Source organism: Lagopus leucura, unplaced genomic scaffold, assembly GCF_019238085.1.
Source record: "Lagopus leucura isolate 7727_CA_CO unplaced genomic scaffold, USGS_WTPT01 Super-Scaffold_100012, whole genome shotgun sequence".
Lineage (NCBI taxonomy): Eukaryota > Metazoa > Chordata > Aves > Galliformes > Phasianidae > Lagopus > Lagopus leucura.
This window is the reverse complement of record NW_024962267.1, coordinates 10846471-10869587: the sequence shown is the minus strand read 5'-3', so window position 1 is coordinate 10869587 and position 23117 is coordinate 10846471. Positions and strand designations below refer to the sequence as shown.

The 23117-nt window shown below is 39.3% G+C and overlaps 3 protein-coding genes across 10 annotated transcripts in view; 2 read left to right on the top strand and 1 right to left on the bottom strand.

The window, feature by feature from the left end:
- Positions 1-7728, top strand: part of SPATS2L (spermatogenesis associated serine rich 2 like) — a 112654-nt gene extending 104926 nt beyond the window's left edge. For 4 of the 5 annotated variants that reach the window (XM_042874502.1, XM_042874505.1, XM_042874506.1 and 1 more), the window contains exons 10-13: positions 1486-1595; positions 2148-2250; positions 5784-6007; positions 6328-7728. In XM_042874502.1, coding sequence (XP_042730436.1) covers positions 1486-1595; positions 2148-2250; positions 5784-6007; positions 6328-6723 — 833 coding nt within the window. In that variant the 3' untranslated portion in view covers positions 6724-7728. Of the gene's footprint in view, positions 1-1485; positions 2251-5783; positions 6008-6327 lie in introns of those variants that run through there. The other variant, XM_042874503.1, reaches the window with a different exon arrangement.
- Positions 7729-9595: 1867 nt separating this feature from the next.
- Positions 9596-20290, bottom strand: KCTD18 (potassium channel tetramerization domain containing 18). Of its 2 annotated transcripts, none has more exons than XM_042874508.1 (7): positions 20236-20290; positions 19605-19801; positions 18240-18451; positions 17429-17622; positions 16192-16286; positions 15648-15750; positions 9596-13836 (listed from the first exon to the last, which is right to left on the bottom strand). In XM_042874508.1, exons 2-7 carry the CDS (start codon positions 19759-19761, stop codon positions 13311-13313), a joined length of 1287 nt encoding a protein of 428 aa, XP_042730442.1. In that variant the 5' UTR covers positions 19762-19801; positions 20236-20290; the 3' UTR covers positions 9596-13310. The 2 variants fall into 2 exon arrangements, with proteins under 2 accessions (XP_042730442.1, XP_042730443.1); XM_042874509.1 differs by lacking the exon at positions 20236-20290 and adding an exon at positions 19936-20075.
- Positions 20291-21009: 719 nt separating this feature from the next.
- Positions 21010-23117, top strand: part of SGO2 (shugoshin 2) — a 12059-nt gene continuing 9951 nt past the window's right edge. For 2 of the 3 annotated variants that reach the window (XM_042874233.1, XM_042874231.1), the window contains exons 1-2: positions 21010-21358; positions 22861-23046. In XM_042874233.1, the coding sequence (XP_042730167.1) occupies positions 22905-23046 (142 nt within the window). In that variant the 5' untranslated portion in view covers positions 21010-21358; positions 22861-22904. Of the gene's footprint in view, positions 21359-22860; positions 23047-23117 lie in introns of those variants that run through there. The other variant, XM_042874234.1, reaches the window with a different exon arrangement.

Genomic DNA, 23117 nt, shown 5'->3' with positions numbered 1-23117 from the left:
CACTCCAAGTGTCAGTAGGAAATGAGATTGTATGGTTTGAGCAGTCACTTTAGCAAAGGCAGCACTGACCTTTGAGAGAAACAGCATCATTACCTAGAATAAACAGTGAAACTACTGGGCAAAGAAAAACAAGTAGTGAATTCTTCATGTAATCTAACAAACATTTATCATTCTTGTCGTTTGCATTCCACAAAAAAGGAAATTAAAGATCAGCTGGAAAGACAGATAAATGCCTGTTCTCAGCAAAAGTAGTAATATAGGCAGAAGGCAGCAGGTTGAAGGGAGCTGTAGCCACCTCTTCCCTTCCTATAAGCTCTACCTTGTGTGATGCATGCTCCTCTATTGCACAGTGGGGTTGCTCCCATACAGCTGTACAGCCACTACTCTTGTCTTCCCTGCACCTACTGGACCATTCTATACTTCCAGAGGAAGCTGCCATCCAGTAAATAAATGCTACTGGGTTGAGAAATAAATTCTTACCCTGCAAAAATGACATAATAAAGTATGAACTGATTGAGACTTCCCAGGACTGCTCTGGAATTCTATGGCAAATGAAGGCAGGAAAGTCTTAGTATCCGTAATGAAATCTCTGGCTTTATGGTACTTTACAGCAGCTGCCACCCACTTACCATATCCATAGACATAACCTGTAGACAGGAGGCTACAGTTGAAAAGGCTATGATTGCTAGTGTTTTATATGTAGATGCTGTCTTTCCTCTCTGCCATAGCTGTTGATCCCACCAGCCATGAATCAGTCTCTTACATTAAGTCACCGTGTAGGTAGCAGAATTCGCAGTTTTCTACCAAAATTGTTATATGTCAGATTATTCTGAACTTAAGTGGACTTGCTTTGTGACTCCTGGTTAATCTTTTCCTGTCAAAGTGTAAATATTCATCACTTCTTATACACAATATATGGGCAGTAGTGAATAATTAGTGTTTTTCTCCATAAGAACTGTTGGCCATTGTAAGACTGCTTTGTCCTAGAAGTGGCAGTTGTGCATATTCTGTACTTGAAAGCAAAATTGCAGTGCCAGTGATTTGAACATAAACCAAATATGTACAGATTTTTTCTTTCAGAGGAGCTGTAAGGCCCTGTATACATAAAACAGAACATTTCTTTGGAAACAGGCTGCTGGCTCAGGGCGTGTAACATGTCTAAATGAAAGGATGCCTGAATTTGTGCTAAAGAATAAGGCACTGGAAGACTCAGAAAAGCATGTCTCTGCCCTGTTTGTCTAAACATTGTAGGGTTGGTTTAAGTTTGATTTTGTGGAAGCTATCCTGTTTTGAGATAGTTTTCAAATGTCAGGCAGTTTGATTAAATACACTGATTGTCTGTGCAGGCAGCACAGCATATTCTGTCCGGCTGAAGTGTGGAGTGTGTGTATGTCTCTCATGGTACAGTATTGAAACCTAAAGAATAATGAATTACAGATAAATTCAGCTTCGTAGCATTAATTACTGATTATTGGTATTTGGCAGTGGAAATCCTGACTGCTCGGCAGAAGAAAGCAGAAGAGCTGAAGAGGCTGACGGACCTAGCCAGTCAAATGGCTGAAGCACAACTGTCTGAACTCAGGGCTGAAATTAAGGTCAGGCATTCACTTTTTCTCAAGCATGTGAGCTGTCTGCACAAAAGCGAGGAAAGTGCTATCATGCTAACATGTCCAGGCTGCTCATTCCTCCTGCGGACCAGAGGGTAACTAGCTTTCTGTGGGGAAGTCATACCTTATTAAAGAATTAAAGGGCCTCTGAGCAATCTGGATATGCTATCAGAGAAGTGTAAGCTATCCCTTCAGAGGCAGAGCAGTGGGGAGTTTTGCTATTTGTGTATCATTTATCAGACCCAGTTCACAAGTAAACCTGATAGCTTCAGGTTGAGTTGATCAAATGCACGCACCCCAGTGGAGTGACCCACTTCCAAAACACGGGACAGATCCACCTACCATTGGGCTGTGAGAAGTGTTGTTTGGTAAGGATGTAAAAATTTTTGATTCTGCATAAAGATCCTGCCAGCAGGACAGCGTCAGGAGATTGCACAGCCTTAAAGCGGACTTAAGATAAGTATTGGTTGGTCTCTGTACCATCTATATAGTCTTCCAGTCAGAATGCCAATTACCCCTAATTTGTCTGTATTTCTGCAGCACTTTGTGAGTGAACGGAAATATGATGAAGAGCTAGGCAGGTCTGCCCGATTTTCCTGTGACACAGAACAGCTGAAGACCCAAATTCAGCTCTGTGGAGAGAGTAAGTGTTGGTGGTTTATCATACCTACGATCTCAGAACGTAGCGTTCCAAATACTTGTCCAGGAAATGCTGGGCAGAGGTAATGGTTTGTCTGTTGCCGAGTGTGTAGCAAGTCTGATGTGAATGGTACATCAACACGGGAGGTTTGTTGAGCATGCACACATTGCTTTTACAATTTACACCGTACTATACACAGTGTACATGTGTTGCACAGACCATCTGCGTGCGTACAGCTGCCTTCTTTGTGAGAGATTTTCAGATATTACAGAGGTCAGTTGGAGTTCTCCATCCAAATGAAAAGTCAACTGTAGAGAACTCTCAAATTCAATAGCCACTTATGAATAATTAGTAAATTGGAAACTTCTTTGTGTGAGCATAGTATTATGAGATCAGTTAATCTGTCTCCTGCTCGGAAGCAAGTTCCCATCTGTACAAGAATATTCAGTGGGTTTTTCAGGAGCAAAAGTAATCCCAAATACTACTTTTATGAAATCATCTGCCTTTCTGCTTGGAAATTTGTATTCATCTTCTCCTCCATATATCATGTTGCTTATGTAAAATGTGAAATAGACTCTTTCTCATATTTGTCAAGCTTTTATCCTCCCCAAAAAGTAAATGCTATGATGCTTTGCTCCATGTCATCCTGCTATATGATATTCCATCAGCACCATCAATCAGGAGAAAAGCTATTAACACGATACCAAACTAGTGCATTTTGGTGAAAGGAAAATTTTAGGGATGAAATAAGTAGTGTTTCTAGTGTTTCCATTTCAATGCACTAATGAAAACATACATACAGTCCTTCTTGGGAAGGACTTTTGGTGACTAGAAACAAAAATAAGAGGGAAAAAAAAAGGAAAAAAAAAACAGTCTGTCAATATAGTCTTGTGATTGCACAGCTGACTCCTGTGAGGCATAATTGATTTAGTTTGTTAGACCATAAGGATTGATTTTTGCAGATCCACTAGGCCTATGTCCTCTCTCTCATTCTTGCCAACCCAGTATGTTCCAAAGAAGGGCATAAACTTCCTGGTAATGCACCTAAATGCTCACAGTGACTTCATTGCACTTACCTCAAACCCTGAGGCTTAAGAGATTGAAAATTCTGCATAGCTTATCCTAACCAAGAATATAACCACAGCTGCTGTTAATGCTACAGTCTGTTCTCATTCAGCTACTCTCCTGAATAACTGCTGTAGTTAATGCAGGAAATTAATTATTTGTACCTCATCGTAGCAGAGCATTGTTTAAGCGTATTCAGATATAGGCCTGTAGAAATCAAGTCAATGAAGTTCAAAGAACAGTTGTTAGCAGGGAAGCAGTGCCATCTTTCAGCTGACAGAGAGAGAACTGGGTGACTGGAGATCCTCTAATCTGCTCTTAGTGATCTTAGAAGAGACAACTTGAATGCTATTCGCATGTCTTTGCTGGGGGCTTTTCAAGTCTTTCTGTTTGAAGCATCCTACAGTGATATTTATACCGTACTTAGGAAGTGCAAGTACCCTTCAAACAGAGATGATACCAGGCCTGTAGCTAAAAATAGCCATTATTGAAAGCTTTGACGCCAGCAATAACCAAAACCCCCAGTCCTATGCAAAAGTAGGCATGTTCCAGCGTGAGGAGCAGGAGTGAATTAGAGGCATAAAATCACAATGAAGGACAAAGAGGTACAAAAGTAATTGGACTGACATTTATACAGAATGCTTGCTGGTGGATTGTGCATCTTTTCTTTTAAGAATATGTTTTTATATTAAGCACTTCAATTTTTATATGGGCTTTTGTGTAAGGCAGTCTGTTTTAGGGAAGAGAGAGCAATAGCATTCAGTAACAGCATACCTTACAGAACTTGTGACAGAAAGTGCAGTTTCTTGTGCAGGTCATTGCATTGTCCTTGTGAAGAAGACACCTAGTGGGCGAATCTCTGATGTTAGCTTAAGTTAGTAGGAGCCTCAAAAAGCCACCCAACAAAACAACAGATGATGCTCAGTTGCTAAAATTACTCCATGTCTTCCTTCTCTGTCCTAAAAGTTGAAAAATTGAAGTACCTACTAGATAAAAGAAAGGTGTCTTTTTCTAGTTCGTCATCTGTGCCAGAAGAAAACAGAGAAATTACATAATCAGGAAAATCAAAACCACAAATTAAGATCAAGATGTTTACTTCAGTAGCCTCAGGCTCCTTTTTGAGGCACCATTGCACAGAAGCAAACAGCTCAAAGAGCTTGTGGAAATGCAGAGAGGTAGGAATCAAAGGTTTGTTTGGTGTACTTCACATTCGTATATGGAATTGCTTAAGAAATCTTCTGATTCTAAAATACTAAGAAGTAGAAAGCAGGAATATACTAAGATGAACACTAAATGGTTCTTGATAGTGCTGACTTTGCCGTGGTCTGCATGAAAGGGACTCGTGTATGAATTCGGTTCCTGTTTGATTGATAGCCATGGTACAGAAGTATCTTTCTTAACCATTTCTTTGGAGAGTCTGTTGCTCTTTACTATCTTTTCTTTTTTGAAAACTATTAAAGAATACTGAAGAAGCTTTTGTAGCTGTTAGTCGAGTTGTGGTTGGTATGTATGTAAACTGCAAGCTCCACGCTCTTCAGCTTCCATGATCAGTGAATGATTTAGAATCAGATTTTTATATGGCATCTTCAGGCACGACTTCCTTTGACCTCAGGCATTAGAGAGTTACTGTCATTCCATTTTCTTCCTTCCTGTGTTTCTTCCTTTGTTGCCTGAAGACTCCTTTTGGAGGCATTATTGATAGAACAGTGGTGTGAGGGGGCAGTCCTGACAACACGTGGATTTACCTTAAGTGGTTATAATTTCACAAGCTAACCCATACGTACCAGGAATTTTGAGAAATTTTCTCGGACAACCAAAGCCCAAGGCTGACAGTCTTGGCAGAAAGCAGGGCTTTCATACTTACTGTTGGTGAAAAAGTTTGATGAACTACAGTGTTTTCTACTTTAGTGAAATAGGCAATGGGTCTATTTTAGCTGTTTGCTTTGTGGGCTTTGAAACAATTCCAACTTTTGCACAGCACATATTTTTTTATTCTTAAATAGTGCTAAACCAACTTGCAGTCTCAAAAGCTCCCAGGTGTAATCACAAGCTGAACTGTCTTCTAGCTAGCAAGGTGGCTCTCTAGGGTCTCCTTATCCTGGTCAATCTTCAGGTAGCTGCACCAAGGAAAATAATTTCTCACATTTACAATACAAATGGACAAAGAAGTATAACCCATAGCACAAGCACGAGTCCCCCGGATCCAGGGTGCTCTGGCCTTCTGCCAGTCTCATTCCAGTTTTTAGCGCACTTCCTCCACATGGGTTTTTTTGTCAAAAGCAATCCTTAATGATGAGGCAGTATCAAAGAAGTAAAACAATATGATTTAACTCTGATCTAGTTATCTAGCTTACTTCGTTATCTAAAGACTTGAATGATGCTACAAAAATTAACTGTGAGCAGGGTAAGAATTCAGCCTCAGATATTGATCATTTAACAGGTAATAGAGAATACTTCTTTTATTTTTATAGTTTCTCACCCAAAGAACAATTATTCCTCAAGAACACCATGTAGTTCGGTGCTGTCTTCATTGACCTCGCATGCAACAACTGGCAAACAAAATACACACACTCGGAAGTCCTCTAGCAATGCCAAGAACTCTGATAATAAAACAGCCAGCACTACTAAAGTACAAAGTCATCATTCTTCCAATCCTACAGAATCTTCTCCCCAGGGAATTCCAACAAATAAGCAGGTAAGAAACCAGCTATAAACTGAACTAAATGGTGTCAAAAATATCAGGACAACTTTCATTATTGAAAGTTTTCACTGCAAAATCAAGTACTTGTTTTTAGTCCAAATTTAATTCACAATTTTAAAAAACGTGGAAAGGTTTACAGGCTACTTAATGCCATAGATCAGTCTTTGTGTTATATCAAAACTATTTCAATACTATTTTCTCTCTCTAGTTACACTGATAATGATTTTCTGCAATTTTTGTTAATTCCAGTGGCTGTATTTTATTTCTGGAAGAATTCAGATAGCCTAACAATTATCCAATTTCTTTCTGGGTAGAATGGGCCTTCTAGTCAAAGACGAAGATTCAACCCACAGCACCAAAACGTCCGTCTCAATGGATCTCTTAAGCCACAAGGTGCCACTAACGAGGCAGATCAAAATAATGTAAGGAGTGGCTCCAGGTCTGAGCACAGAAGACAGCAGCACAACAATTTCAGACCTAAAAATAAAGGAGCTATGAAAAATCAGGAGTCTGCAACTGCAAGGACCACAGAGAATGTGACGCATCCAGAAAAGAGCCGGCGGAAGCATCATGCAGCAGACACCACAGATCACAGGCCTTTCCGAGGCGGTGTCGGCAGGGTGTCGCAATGCAATTTGTGCCCTGCAAGAATGGAGGTCTCTGCTGATACCACTGTTCTTTCAGTGCCAGCTGTGACTTTGGTGGCTTAAAATGTCACAGTGAAGGCAGGCAGAAAAATATTCTCATTTTATCTTCTTCCTCAAGATGCTTGTTGGTGAAGAAAATAAATCGGAACAGTCTTTTTAAATCTGTTGCTGCTTAAAAGTTATTGGTATCTTCATTATTTACTAATTATCAAAATTAATGATACTTTCAAAGCTTTGCCCAATATGTTCACAGTTGTTTTGTCGTGACAATACAGAATCTTACCAAAGCAGCATATACTACTTAGAAGAATGAAATTAGATTGGAAAAATAAACTCAGAATTAAATTCACAATAGCAAAAGGTTTGTTGTAGATATGTGGTTATGCAATCAACAGTATTGTTCTTTAGAGCAGCCTGTGTTAGAAAGATCCCAGAGCACCTCTGTGCTGTGGTCTGCAATGCAATCAGATAATCTTTTAGAATTTTTCTGCAGTCTTTATTATACACCTCTTTATTTCTGTGCATGTATCTGTATGTGCATGTGTACACACACATACATACATACACATGCATGCACACTGTGTGCACACAGTATTGTTACATACAAGAACATTTCAAAAAGCAGCACATTTGATTTTAGCTTGTTATTCCATAAACTGAGATCTTTAGACTTGCCTATAAATTGTACTGAATGTATTACATATTGGTATTTTTCATTGACAAACTATTTTTATGAAAATGCTCATTTCGTTCAAGTTTAGAGTATGGTTAGAGTATATATAGTCATGGCTATTCAGATGCACAGCCCTATTCTCCATCCTTATCAGCCATTTTTCTATGACTAGTTGGATTTATTTTTTTGCATATGAAAAGTCACAGGTGTTCTAGACTTGAATCCAGATTATTTTTCTATATTTTTTGCTCTAGGAACCATCTGTCCTTAATGAGAGCTATGACTAATAAACTTGTTACAGCAACGTGCAGCAGAATATGGAGATACATATTTGGGCAGATACTACATCCTTGTGAGTTTTCTATTAAAATAAAATCTTAGTGTTAATGTTCTGATTATGTATTTCAGAAAACTTGTTTCTTCCAAAAAAATTAAAATCTTCTTTCTAAAACATTCTGTTGTTTGCTGCCTTGCAGTATCTAACCAGATGTGATCATCTTCGAACTAGATTTGCTTAGTTCAGCTGGTGTCAGTGGGAGGCTTTGGTTTGAGTTTGGCTTGGAGTAGGCTTTTGCTTTTGGCTAAATTCCAATGCCACAAGTGCACAGGACAGCACCTTCCCATCAAGAGCTAATCTTGGACAAACCTATGTTAAAAGTTGTTATTGAAAATATTAAGGTATCAGAATAATCGGTAAAGAATCCAGACCTGACATCAAGTGAACTAGAGGCCTGGGGGTCAGAATCAGAGAAGTGTAACAGGGTCTCTTTCCCACTGAGGTCAGTAAGAGCTGGGCACTTTGAACGTTTATTGTTGGTTATGGCTTTTTACCACTTACCTCTGCCTAATTTCCGTGAGCTGACTACACACTTTCTTTGTACTGAATTCCACTTTTGATTCATAAAGTATAAAGTGCATTGCCTATGAAGGATTTTGATTATTGCTCTTGATATCTGTACAGTTTTCTACATGTGAATGATGGTAAAACCTGATTTTACAAGGCAAGTAGCTCATCTTCTTCTGGAATAGTGGTGATAAAATAAGTATTCATAGGTAAACATAGGCTTTTTGTAGCATTGTGAACCCTTCTCCTATCAGGCTTTTAGGCTGAACGTTTTAAGTAAATGGAGCTGAAATTCCAGAATCTCTGTGCTGTGCACACCCACCAGAAAAGTCTATTTTCAGAATTTGCCATACTGCCATACTGTAACTTCACAGTTAGAGATGTAATCACAGTATCTGTATGAGTATTACCCCAAAACAATATTATATTGCTTTTACACAATTTCTGAAAGTTATTTATACCTTTTCTTGTATTCCCTCCTAATAATATCTGATGTGTCTATAATGACTTTTACTCCTGCCTTATAGCTTTTCCACTTAACAGGATTATTGAAAGAAGTTATTTTATTCTACAAGTCAGCTTCCTTACAAGCAGGCTTCCTCAAAACAAGTCAAATCTAACATAAATCATAACTCGGCACAACAGGACAACCTTGTGCTCTTCAGTACCAGCTTCTCTTTGCTGTGCTGGAGGCTTAGTACATGACAGATCAGAACTAACAGGTGAGAGGAAGCATTTATCCTTAGGCTGTGAGGCAAACACACATTCTTGGATGAGAGATAAAAGTGTGGATTTGGCTGGTTCTGGGGACTCTGCAGTCTTGATGCAGCAAATGTGCTTTGGTATTGCAGTGCACATTGTAACTGTTACATGGCTGGCTCTGAAACATCTCTGTGTCAGAATGGTATCCCTTTATCTTTTTATGTTTCTGCTAGAATTTTATTTGCCGTTTTCCTGGCTTGCTTTACTACTCACTGTACATGGAATTATTTAATTAATCAGAACTTTCTATTTTCAAATTATAGATCTAGCTATGTGTGATACGTTCAACGTACAGGTTTTGTACAGGGGTCAGTGAGAGAATTAAGGGCTGTACAAGCCTTGGCTTTAAGGCCAGCAAGTCTTTTTAGAGAAAAATAGTTCCCCCTAATTTGCAAAACAAGTACAGGTTTTTTTGCATCATTGAAATGTGGAATTTCCACTATTTTGAAAGTAGATACACATCCTGAGGTCTGGTATTTTAAAACAGGTTCAATCTTTTTGTCTTCTGTGTACAATCAAATTGAGATTAATGTCAGAACTCAGCAAAGCAAAGGACCAGATATATAGAGATATATAGCTGAAAACTAGAAAGATAATGTAATTTAATATAGCCAAGCTATATTAAGCAAAACTTGAAAAAAAATTAAGATGTTTGAAAAAAAAAAAATCATTTAAACTACTTAAAGTCATTGGAAATGTTGCTCTAGAACTGAAACTAGTAATTTTGGAAAGGATAAGTTTGTAGTCTAGTTTGTATATTCCTTTCCTGGATCCTGCTGCTGTAGGAAAGCAACGTGGTCTGAGCTTGGATGGATGGATGGCGTTTCCTGTGGTGAGTCTGTTTCCCGTGCAGTGACTGGGATGTATCAAAAGCAACTAAATAACCTGTACTAGAAATGTTTGTGGATGTTGTACCAGAAAGTAGGATGAGCTAAGAGATGCACATAGGAAAGGGACGACTTTGAAAACGGTCTAATTATTGATGCGTGTGGTCCAGTGAATTTGCAAAGTATTACTCAGCTAAGTGATAAATGCTGTATAAGCAGGAAGATTTTATTTATTTATTTATTTATTTATTCCTGCAAAAGTAGCATTCTGTAGAAAGTACTCAGAAACTCAGAAAAGAGCAGAGGTCTGTAACACCAGCTGTGTCTGTTTCTGCTGCTTGACATTCTGCTAAAAGCTGTTGCCCAGAATGATCCTAGATCTCTCGGGGGCTTTTCCTCCACATATTTACAGAGCTTTACTTCTAGCCACACTCTCACTCTAATTGCAGCTATGGAATAGACAGCTTCACTCTCAAGTTTTCCATGATACAGCTTGCCTCCCGTTGTTGCTAAGTGAGAATTTGTCCTTCACAGATTGAGAATTAAACAGACAAAATCATCTCCTGGATAATGCTGCCATTTCCGTTTGGTCATACTAAGACTTGTACTACGTAATGTTTATTATCTGAACATTTAAGTGGGTTTAAAGAAGTGAATGAACAGCTTGAAAGAAGGAAAGAGGTAGCTTCCTTAGGAGCAGTCAGTGTGTTTACAGTCAATACTGTCTTGAGAGAATCATCAGTTGTTTTACTTGCAAGGAACTTGAGCTATATTTCATACAGAAGCATCTCTGAATTAATGCCTAGTTCATAGCTCATTTGATTGCGTTGTTTCCGTGGCTCTTAAGCTCAAAACAAGCCTGATGAAAAGTCTCTCTGAGAATCAGTGTTAACATGTGCCCCTAGCAGGTGAAATAACGTCTGCTTGGTTATGGCAAGTATGAGTTCTCCATATTCTAAAGCATACAGATAGAATTACATCTATTTGAAGCATATCCTGGTGATAATACGCACTTAATCATGGAGAAGTAATTTTCTGGAAATTAATTTGGAATTGCATTTTTCTACATTATGCCATATCATAGATGGTTTGGAAATAGTGTGAAAGTGAGGGCTAAACAACTGGAAAATTGACTGTGTTTGTGAGGGGAAAGAGAAAAGCATCAAAGTTCACTAGCGTGATGCACGTTACTCTTCAGAGCACAGCTATTAAATTGCTAGGGCAAAGAAACTTTCTAACTGTGGTCTCTTTTATAACAATCGTACAAAGATGCAAAACAAGCCATAATCACTTCAGTTGACTGTACCAGCTGGTAACTCTCTGAGTTGGATGAGTGAAACATTAAGAAAACTGTGGACTTTGAAGAAACTTGGGATCGTACAGATTTGAGGAAAGTTTAACCTGCAAGAAACTCTCAGACTTGCAGAATTTCTGCTCTTTGTTCCAGGCCTCAAAAGAACAGTCTGTTAGCCAGGTTAAGAGCTGACTAATCCTTGGATGGGCAAGTTTTCAGCTCTCTGCCTCCCAGGCAGAAGATTAAATGCTGTTTAATTTTACACTTTAAAAGGCTTTGGGTGGATATAGACAAAGCTGTAATAGTCATCTTGAAGGTTCAGCTCTTATAAAGCTGTTTAAAATCAGTCCATCCATTACAACAGACTGTTAACAAGCTTCACGGGGATTAAAAATAAAAAGACAAAAGTGCTTATTTAAAAAGCCATGTTTGTTTCTCATCCAATAAAAAAAATCAAGTCTCTAAACTTGCTCTACCTCCTCACCACAGCCACTTTCATTCACAATTTCATATGCTGAAATTAAAGGGAATGATTTTGTAATTTTTTTTTTAACTACAAGTCAGTGTGTCTAGGACAAAGATGAGACTGAAGCCACTGGAATGCAAATGATATGAATGTTATGTGAAAAATACTGTACTACCAGAATGACTAGACAAACCCTGAACTAGCACAGGCTTAGGAAGTCCAAAGGGATCAGTCTTAGTCTTATCTGCAAGAATCCAGACTTGTGAGCTTTTGTATGATGTTGAAAGAAGCCTACAAATTCACCCAAAGTTGAAGAGGAATCATTGTAAGAGGACCTAAATGGATAGAGTAAAGGGCTCAGCTGTTCAGTAAGTACTAAAATAAAAGTCACACACAAAGGAGTTATTTTAAAACTGCTTTTCAATCAGACTGGTATACATTGTGTCAATTAATTGCACGCTCAAATAATAAGTTTCATTTTAGTATCTCCCTTAATTTCTGCTTTTTCTGGTCTCAAGTGAATCTTTTCTGTGGGGTGGGGAGAACCTTGGCTTTTTTGTGGCTTTTTAGGCTTATTACAGTAGTTCAAGGATTTTAAAGATAGGCTGGTCTTTACTATACGTGTAAATAGCAGAAAATTGCAATACTGCTCAGCTTTACATAACTATAATTCGTGGCAAAACATCTCTTCAAACAGTATGTTAGTACCTGAAATTTTGCTGTTTCTCTTTTTTACTTTGCAAATGAAATTTCAAGTCCTTGCAGTTACGACAAAAAGCCTAAAAATGTGATTTCTTCTAAATAACCTAGAAAACAGAAGACTTAAAGAAGCAATTTGTAAGAATACTTCATTTTGGCAATGCGATAGGACTTGGCAACATCTAAAGCCAGGTGTATTTACTGTGTTGCAAAATTATTAGCAACAACAAAGCAGTACCCAGCCACACACAAACAATTGCACAAAATGAAGCCAAATGTGGGGAACTTAAACAGCATTGGTTTAAACAACCAACCAAGTCCAAAAGGACTTCTTAAAAAGTGAGCCAAATTCTGCTTTTCTTTGCTAGTAGAAACATACAGGAGCTCTTCAGTATCATTGCTCGTAATGCACCCTAGTACAAGGGAGGACAAGAAGGACAAGTAGGAAACTAGTGTACATATGTCTCGGGTCTAAGGAAAAACTGCCTTATTCCCTAGTCATGCTCTTCCTTCCTGTTTATCAATTTTCTGTGTACATGTAAAGATGGTCCCTTTAATTGCTACCAATAATAAAATGGTAACTTCTTCTCACTGCAAGTACCAGTATTTGTGCATTCAGCTTAAAATAAAATCTTTACAGTACTCCGTATATTGCACACTTGTGACAAATTTGAATCTAATAACTGGTATTCATTGTTACTATTTTTCCCCTACTTAAAATATATGGATTAAGGAAATTAACTGTAACTGAATTTGATAAGCTGTTGTCTTCTGTGCTGTGCATGTATTCCTTTTAAAAGGCCAGTAGTACAGCCTGCCACAAATATGAATGAGACACCATAATATTGAGCATGCTGTGTGTTTTAGGGTTTTTTTTAGCCATGTTTCCTCCTCCCAACTTCTAAAAAATACTTAGAAATAAAATCAGAAAATACACTTCATTTCTCCCTCTGCTCTTCACTAACTCTTCACTATCTCCACCGTGATTTCCTACCAAATCCTTGAATAACTAACAATATGAGATGATGAGCTGTTCTTAGGCCAGATGTTCCCAAGCTACACAGCCTGTCAGTCTGAGTCCAATGTTATCCATCCACTTTATTACTCTTAAGCTTGTTGCTCTCTGCTAACGCAGCTGGTTCTTTCTTGTTTAGCACTGTTGAAGTAGTAGGAATTTCAGCAGCAGCTTTGTCCTGTTTACTTGTTTTACTGGACACAGATGATGACTGAGAAGGTGTCATGAGAAACAGTGGAGTTCGCTTCAGCTTTACTGCACGGCTGCGTATGGGTTTTCTAGGCGCTGAGGTGTTGAAAGTCATTTGACATGATGCTTCATCATCAGCACTCTGCTTTCCATGGGGCACCTGGGAATTCCTGGGCTCTGGCTTGCATGCTGTGGACACAGAAGCTGCTTTGTGCAGTATCAAACTTTCACTATTTGGTCGTTTAAGAGTTACTGCAGGATGTGAAGTGTTGCAAGCAGCTACCTTTAATGAAGCTGAATTCTTGACTTTGATATGTGTACTTGTTGAAGGACCTGAGAATCTAATTGGCTTGGGGCCCACTTTGCATGGTATGTAGTCTTCCATTTCAGAGAAATCAATTAAGCGTCTGTAAAACAAAGGATCTTAATTGAAGAAACAAACTATGTATTTGAGTTATTTTTTGTATAGTTACAAAATCAGCAATGCACAAATCTACTGTTCTATTAATTTTTGCTGGTTATCACATATTGTTCTCAACTGTTGATCGCAGCAGTCAGGCTTGCCTTTGCATCAATAATACAGCAATCTCTTCTACCTCTGTAAGTCATGTTACATGCTAAAATTAGTAAGAAATGGTGCACAAACTGCTGTGTGAAAATGAGGAAGAAGGCAGGAGGAGTTACAGAAAGAAAATATTGAAGTACTACAGTTTTCACCAAACAGAAAATTGAGTAAAAGTTAATCAGATATGTTTTGAGTTATCTACCGAAGTGTCAAGACCCAATTGCAGAGAAACAAAATATTTATAGTTCTACATTATGTAATTTGAGAAAAGAAGAATATCCCTTTCTCCCTTCCCCCTCCCTTTCTAAATAATTAAAGATAACCCATTTTGCCTAAATAAATAAATAAATAAATAAAATCTGTGTAAGAAAGCCTGTGGAATCTCATGGCAACTCTAACTGTCTAAAGTAGAGAGTAATTTTTAAGTAACTCAGAGAACCATTAAAGAACAGAGTAAGGGACACTACTAAAGCACTAACATTCTTCAGGATGCTTGCATTTTGGATTTCAAAAGATTAAATGCCACAGGAATCCATATCAAGAGAGAAAAAATGTGAAAGTGTAATATTTCTTATCATTACTCTTAGAAAAGTGGTATATGGTGACACTTCAAGCAGAAAGCCTGCAAATAACCAAGTGCTCATAATGAAGCTAGGAAGGTTTTCCTCAGAGCTCTAAGGTAAGAATGTATTCTTGAAATCTGTACATCCTAGACCAAAAGAACCATTAGAACAAAAAGGAAAATTTAAGCATTCAAAGACTTGGTGTTTTAACAGCTGCAGTGTAGTACAGGTAAAATGTAATCAGTAACTAGATTAATTTACAATAATATTTCAAGATGATATATGCTCTCACAAGGATTACTGCAGGTAATTAATACAGCTCTTTGGGTACAGAAAAAATAGAGAAGACAAAGCAGAGAAATGGAAGATAAAAAGGCAAAGGTTGCAGTGGAGTATTCAGGAATATATGTGTTTGGCAGTCAGTCCAGTGGTCATGCTTCTTCCTTAATGAGCTATGAAAAGCAAAGAATACAGTATCCCAAAATGATGGGGAGATGGGGATTTTCAGTTGGATCACTGTGCTGTTATGGTTCTGTGGCTGCTGCTGAAATGACAGCATGGCCAGAGAGACAAGGTAAGCAGGATCCTCCTCCTTAGATATCAGGAAGATGCTGTTGAGTGGCTCAGATAACTGTAGATGCATCTGTGAATGCTGCTTTTAGGTAATGTATTGCAAATGGAAGTGTTGTCAGAAGTATGACCACAGAACTGGAAAGAAAATATTCTAGTGTAAAAGTAGAGCATTTTAGAAACATGAAAATCACCTATCTTTTAAAATTTTCAATTAGCTAGTCCATTTAGCTAATGCTGTTCTCTACTTTTTGAAATGACTCATTTCCACCCTCACATGATGCTTTAAAGGCTGTAGAATAGAATTTCAGCAGCCTAGAAAAGGTAATTTCCTTATAGCAAGGTCAGTTCTGCTTATGAGCTCTCAGTGAATATATTACATGAAAATGTTAAGAGGAACAACTAAGAAAACTATTCAAAGAACCTGAAACTACACACACACACACACACACACACACACACACACAGTCTTTGTGCTGTTTTCCATTTCATGCTAAGCCACCTATGCAGGTGGCCATACCTTTTATGAACTGGAGGCATATGATGCAAACTGCCTTTCAGAGAACGCTCTTCAAGAGTCCAGCATTCGATGAGCTCCTGCGGCACTCTCCAGTAGCTGACACCTGCATTTCAAAGAGACATTGTATCACTGATTGTATCACTGAGCTGAGGGAACACAGTATTGCGTGTACTTCCCCCAGATTAAATGAATGCATGCATTTTATTGCGTAGAATTTCAGCTTTGAAACTATGCTGACAAGTAACCTGTGCTTACAGCCAGCATGCCTTTAGGGTTTCCACCAGAGTGCTCAGGGTCTCCATCACCTCTTGCATGCAATGGCTCTCACTACATCTATTCATGTATGTTAGCTCACATCTGCTCATTAGACCATCAACCAAGACTTTTTGTGTTTTCCCTTCAAATAACCGCTCCAATGGAGTTTGTATGTGTCACATACTGAATTAGTGGAAACACCCACGGATTTTATTATTGTATAATTATTTGGCAAATTTTTTTTTCTGTAGAAAAATACTAAAATAGAAGTGAAGAATTAATACTGTACCTCTTCCTTCCCAGGTGCCGAAAGCATCCATCATCTTTTTCAGTTCAGCCTCAGAGTAATAGCTCCAGATGTATTGGACATTATTTCCAGCTTCTCTAGAAACATTGTTTGTAAGGTAACAGTTAAATGGTAAATCTACCTAGGATCCCAAAAATTTCACACCGATGAAATAGTGTTACAGCTATTATTCTTCTACCAAATTCCAACTATGAAAGGACCTAGAAGTAAATGTTTTGTAAAGTGGGTAAAAAAAGTTACTTAGATTTCATTGTCATTTCTGTCAGAGATCCAAATTGCCACTCCCTACTGTCTGCACACCTGTGAATGCCTGTTGCTGGAAAAGGTATTCAGGAAAGAACAGATGTCCATGAAAAACATAATTACAGAACTAATGGTGTAAAATTTATTCTTCTAACTATAAATCATATTTTCAAAGGGAAAACACAGTAGGAGGACAAATACCTGAATTACTATGTATCCAAAACATCTCAGAGTAGATAGTCATTTTCCCAGCCTAAATTTAGGAGAATATGTATCTTAATTATAAACATGATGCAATATCAAAAGCTCTAAATAATTTTTCAGAAGGTATACAGTGAATTACACTTCTGATTCTGTACTGTGGGACCAAGGGAAAGACAAACAGCTTCCAGGCACTTGGAAGTACTACAGGTCTACTAATATCTTAAAATTTCTACTGTAAAATGCATTCATATTTGTTGAAATGTACATATCCTTTAAAGAATTTAATAATTTCATCTTCAGAAAAGCTGCGTTAAATATTTTAAACTGCTGTCATAGCAAACTACAAAATAGAACCCCTTAAATCACTGCCAGCTTTGTGAATATTTGGGGGGATGTTTTCAGGATTCAGTGATGATTCTTGGTGTAAATATCACTGATAACTCTTGATGTAATTATCATCCTAAATTATAATATAATTTTAAATGGTTGAGACATTTAAAAAATAGCAACTGAGATCTTAGAGCAACTGCATGCCAGTGACCTTCTGTAGATCTCTTGAATTCTTTCCCGTTCTGCTTAGTCTTTATTTTGTTAAATCTGAATATTATATTAGCTGGGTGTTTTCAAAGCAGGAAATAATCTCATTCCTGCCAGTGATTTATAGTGTAATAATGCTATATTAGCCAAATAAAATAATACTTAGGTATTATTATGATATGTAAGTCTTCGTAGTCTTCCCATAGTGCTTTCATGAGTTTGAAAGTCAGCTTACCTTTTGTAGATGCTTTTACTGTGAATTTTTGTTCCTAGCTCCTTTTTAATTGCGTCAGTCCCATCAGCCCTTGTGGCATACACACCAATAATTTTACTCTCACAGCTTGCCCCAGAAGTGCCAAGATAGTGTAGGACCCAAACTGTAGGCTTGGTACAGATTAAATTATAAGAATCACAGAAATCCAGCAAAGCCTGGAAAAAAAAAAATAAAACAAAAAAGCAAAAATATTAATACTAATTAAGTCCAGTGTTATAAGCTTTCATTCTGAAATTTTCTTAACTGTACTGGTGACCTCTTTCAAGTATATCAAGGATGTAGTTTATCTAGACTATTGTGAGCACTATATCTTATCGGATGATAGCAGAGAATGTCCTCCAAGTAGGAGAAATGCACAGACAGGCAACAGGAATACTTGAAGATGGCCCCATTTAAAAAAAACTCAAAAGTCTGGAACTGCTTTATGCTTTTCAAAAGAAGATGAATAAGGGAGAAACTAAAGAACTAAAGAGAGCTATACAATGTCTTTCCTACTACACAAGTTTTCAAAGCAGACTTGCATATAAGAGTCAACTTTAAACTGCTTCTGTAATGTAGTGGTGGAAAAGTTGAGTACTTGATGGCTATGACTGTGTTATCAGTTCTAGAATTTCTTATCCTAAATCTCAGAATTATATGAAGAGGAAAAAAAAAAAAAAAAAAAAAAAAAAGTGCTAACTGGTAGACGCATAGTTTTAGTATCTGCTGCTAAGAAATGGTGTGATACATCTTTAGAAGAGTGCATCTTTTAAAATATAAGAAATATACTGACCTTCTTAAGCTCTACATTTGACCTTAAAGAATATGTCTCCATTTCATTGGCCAAATGGTCAGACAGACTGTATGGATAAGGGATGCCAAAATAATCTGCTTCCTCCTGCAATGCAATTTGAATCTGTTTATCCTCAGGAATCCGAACTTCTCCATGAAGATAATCCAAAAGATATTTAAACAAGCTTCCATCTCGATCAATCAGACAGGCTCCTGAAAACATATACATGATGAACTTAAGATGCTGCTTCTAAGATTTCTCGCATTATACCAAATCATCAAGTAAAGCTTTTGTATGAAACTTACTCTCTTTACTTATGTAGAAGTAACTAAGTATATTTTCTCTGTTATTTTAAAACTGCTACTTTGTTTCCATGGAATAATAGGTATTTGAAGATAAAATTCATAGTGAAGAATTTTTTGCTTGTTTGGAATGTCGGTGATATCACTGATGTGCACAGGACCTTGCCAGTATAAATCTCAGCTAAGTGCTTAATATGCTAAAATCTTATTCTAGGAGCATTTCTAGAATTTTTATTTATTTATTTGTTGCTATTGGAGAGCTTTTTTTTTCAATTTTGGATCTAGGCGTAAAAAGCAGCACCAGCTTTTGTATGTATCCAGCCTCAACTAATCTGGATCTTGCTTAAGTTTTACAATTCTGTTTGTTTCTTTCTCTCTTTTGATGCTGGGCTCAATGACCACACAAAATAGCCACTCAAGCTGTACACTGCTGTATATAATATGCTGTTCACTGCAGCTGAAGGATGATAGTAAAACCCTGCTTGCAAAAAGTTTCAAGCATTTCAGATATTCTAAACTGCCAGAAGTGGGCAACAAGAAGTCACTACTGTCTATCCAGCATAGTTTTAGAACTGGGCATACTTTGGCAGTCACTTCCAACTCACAAACAGGGGTGAAATCTGACTCATGAAAAGTTTTATTCAAGTTTTCATATCAAACCATGCTGGTCAAAAATGCAATCTTTAATGGGTACTGAGGCATTCTGAAACAAAGATAAAACCTCAATCTCCCTACATAATGAGCAGATGGAATCGGATGCCTTGGGAGAATATAGGAAGGCATAAATAGGACCCAAGTTAACACTCATACTGTAGTAGTGTATTCGACAATTTTGATTGCAGCAAAGCAGGGCTAAGTGCTGTACAAACATGTATGTTTGCAAACAGAAACGTCCTGTGGAATTCTGATGAAGTACTCATAAGTCATGCACGCATAATTCATGTATTCAAGAAGCTCAGCAAGTTGGAAGAAAAGAGACGCAATAAAGTGGATACATAAAAGCATGTATTTACCACAGAGCTCCCTAGGCGGAATGTTTTAGGTGCAGCTTTAACATATTTACCAGACTCATCCATTTTTAGAGGAAAACGTCCACTAAACATAGAAGCTAGCATGGAGTCCTTAAAGCGGCACAGGGACTGGCGCCTGGCGGTGTACAGACATCCTCGCACGTTCAGCCGTAGGATGCCCTGCTCCTCTGCAGCCTTGTCCTCTTCCATCGCATTTGCAAATGAGATGTTAATTACGAGCTATTCCACACTGTAACAGATACAAAGAAGTGTCAGTCTAATGCTAAGGCCGAAATATTGCACAGAGATCCAAGCATTAGCTCAGCTAACACGCCTGTTGCATAGTGCTGTAATCAGAATCACAAAATTCGAAGTGATGCTTACACCTTCACTATAAACAACGATGACATGTATTTTGCCGGAAAACACGCAGTTACTCTTTTGAGGCATACGGGGGGGCAGATTTGTGGTTAGTACGTGTGAAAGACGCGCTAGAAGGACAGCAACAAAACGCATCCTAGGAACTCTCGGAGAGCCGCCCCGCGCAGGCCCGAGCGCTCCCTCCTGCGCCGGAGCCGCTCCGCGGGAGAGGCACAGCCCACCCAGCCCTCCGCAGCCGCGGGCGCGCACACGCCGGGACGGCGCCTTCCAGCCGCGCGCGGGGCGGCCGCCATCGCGCGTTACCTGCGCCGCCGCCTCCCCGCGGCCGGAGCGGGCCGGGCGCCTCCGGGCCTCCTCGGCTCCGCAAAATGGCGGCAGGAAGGGCCGGGCCGGGGGCGTGCGAGCGGAGCCACCGCGGCATCTCCCGACCGGGGGCACCGCCGGCAGCCCCGACCCGAGCCCGCGGGCAGCAGGCGGCCCGCCGGGCGCGGCTTCGGTGCCTTCGGCCTCCGAAGGGAGGCGTGCATGCGTAAACTCGGCTGCTCTGTAAGGCAGAAACCTTTTTTCTTTTTCATTTTTTTTTTTTAAATCTTAGAGTACGTTGTTAACGCTTTAATATATTTCAAACATCCTGGACAAGTGCAGACTGCTAGGTGCTTCCCGTGCACTCTCATGCGCAACAGCTTAGAGAGAGTGCCCTGCTCAAAGCTGTTCATGGCTGCGGTGCAGTTGCTTGCTGACCAAAATGCTGCATGAACAGACACACAGTGTCAGGTTCTCATGATAAGAGCCTGATATTTGTAAATGCCAAATTAATAATTGTACAAAATGTAGTAGTGCCAAACTGCTGGTTTCCACAAGCTTTCTGGAAAGTACTCGAGCTGCCTGTATGTGTAGAAAAGAGATAAAACTTAGAACATTAACAATTCTTCTAATTGGGACCCGAAGCCCATTAAGAATGCAGTTAGCTTCCCGCTGCACATGCAGGAACACACCCATATCATTTTTAAGCTTTGAGAGCTGTTATAACAGGTCTGTCTTTCCTTCTCTTTCCCTCTCATCCGTACTCAGTTTAAAGGCTGATAATGGGATCTCAAGTGATTGCAAACCAGACTCCTTCTCTATTTAGTGCACGCAGAGTGTAAAGCCTCCCAGCCTTTTAGGCTCTTCCCCCCTTTAAGCAGCTGGTAGCTAACTGAGGATTGTTCACGTGTGAAAAGTTCCTCAGCTGAATGCAAAAGAAAGTAGCACCCAGGTGCTAACACAACACTTATTTTGCTTATTATCAGCAGTTGTGACATAAACACTAGCTGGAGGCAGATTGGGGATTGCTCCTTCAAGAGATGGGACTGCTGTAAAAGTGAATGAAATGAAATCTCATGACTGGAGCTGGGTGAAAATACTGCCTGCTTGAGAGCAGAGGGAGGTGAGTCACAGCAACTTGCCTGACTTTCTGTTGTTACAGTTGCATTATGTTATTTTGTTATTTTCTCAGAATTTACAGTGGCTACAGTTACTCGAAGCTGCTTAGTGAGGGGAAACATACTACAAGTATGTAAGGTGCGCTGGGTCAAGTCTGTGTTTTAAAAGGATTGTGTAGAAGCATGAGGTTATGCAGCTTCAGGACCACACTAAGAAACTGTGCCAAATCTCATTTGGAAATGATGGGAAAAAAATGCATGGGTTATTATTGTTATTATAGTTTCACCTTTCCATGTCTCTGTAAATTTTCAAATAAATTAAAACAGTAACTTTTTTCCCCCTTTTCCCCCCAAACTGTTTACTATGTATGTATTAATGCTTAGGCCAACTGCAGCAATCAGTGTGTCTGCCTGAACTGAGGGCAGAACTAGGCTCACGTGGGGGAAGAGAATGCATGTGAGGGAATATTAAAGCATGTGGGCTGTGCCTTTGGGATCAGAGCAGACTTTGGAGGAAAGCATCTTGCTGGGCTCAAGTACTTCCTTCCATCTGCCAAACCTAACTGTCTGAAATGGATGAGATGAGCCTTGCTCCAGTTGTAACACAGGAGCCTCCTATACGTGCAAGGAGTGTGCACACTCAGTGTCATCTTTCGTTTGCAAATTTGTTGATATCGCTTTGATAACTGCCTTGATACTTGGGTTGTTGCTTCTTCTATTGCAACTCCTTTTAAAGGGACTATTTCACAAAAAAATCCCTATACATAAAGGCCTCTCTTGTATGAAACGCTACTCTGTAATGTAAAGGCTGGCATTTCAAGATCTAATGTAATTCTTTGCTTCAAAACAAAAAGCTGTGATGGGCAGGAACCACCCCGGCAGCATCATTTGTGCTGCAAATGTGCTCCATTCGCGCACAGTCAGATCGCGGAGGCTGTCTGCTTTCCTGAACTGACTGCCTCAGCCCGCGGGCGCGAGGGCGGGCGCGAGGGTTACCCGCCGACGGCCGTTGGGCTCGCGCAGCCGTTGGCCGCCCCTGAGGTGAGGCGGGAGCGCTGCCCCCCGGCGACGAGGACGAGAGCGGCTGAGGGCAGGGCGGCGCGGCGGGACGCGCCTCCTCGGAGCCGCTTGCGGAGCATCGTTCGCTGCTCCAACGGACTTTGCAGCCTGGTCTTTCTTGCTGTGTGCTTCGGTACTTAACACCCGTAACGCGCTTTATTTAAAAAACTTACTTTTAAAACTTGGCCTGACGAAGCTGATTCGGTTGCACTGTCAAGTGATGTAAACTTTTTGCTTTTTTCATCTCTCCCCTGCCCCCTTCACTTTTAAGGGTAAATCTGAAGAGGTAACTTGATGGAATGTATGAAGGTAAAATCTCTCATCCTTGTAGTCTTCATATTTGTTAGTAAAATATCATAATGTGACCTAAATCTTGGATAATCTCCTCATAAAGAGATAATGCGGCCTAAGCTCAAAATTTGTGAACGAAATCATGTGTCATTTGCAGATTCCTCTTGACAGTGTGCATTCCACCTGACAAGGTTCTTTTTGATGATGGATAAACAAGCAACTGCTAAATTATCCACTGCTTTTTCTTTGGGTGCTGTCAGAGGACACAGGAAGAGGGACAGAGCGTTACAAACTGCAAAACTGAACGCTTCTTTGGCATCTAAAATCAAATCTAAATTAATAAGTAAGTCCCGTGAAGCCTTTTACTCTTAGAATGTTGCTTAGAACTTAGAATGTTGCTTAGAACTTAGAATG

Excerpts from the sequence above, each read along its gene's own strand:
- KCTD18 (XM_042874508.1), bottom strand. The coding sequence starts at position 19,761 with ATGGAAGAGGACAAGGCTGCAGAGGAGCAGGGCATCCTACGGCTGAAC. Across the intron at positions 17,623-18,239 it reads CAAATGTAGAGCTTAAGAAG|GCTTTGCTGGATTTCTGTGA; the intron begins GTCAGTATATTT and ends TTTTTTTTCCAG. Across the intron at positions 13,837-15,647 it reads ATGCCTCCAGTTCATAAAAG|ACGCTTAATTGATTTCTCTG; the intron begins GTATGGCCACCT and ends TTTGTTTTACAG.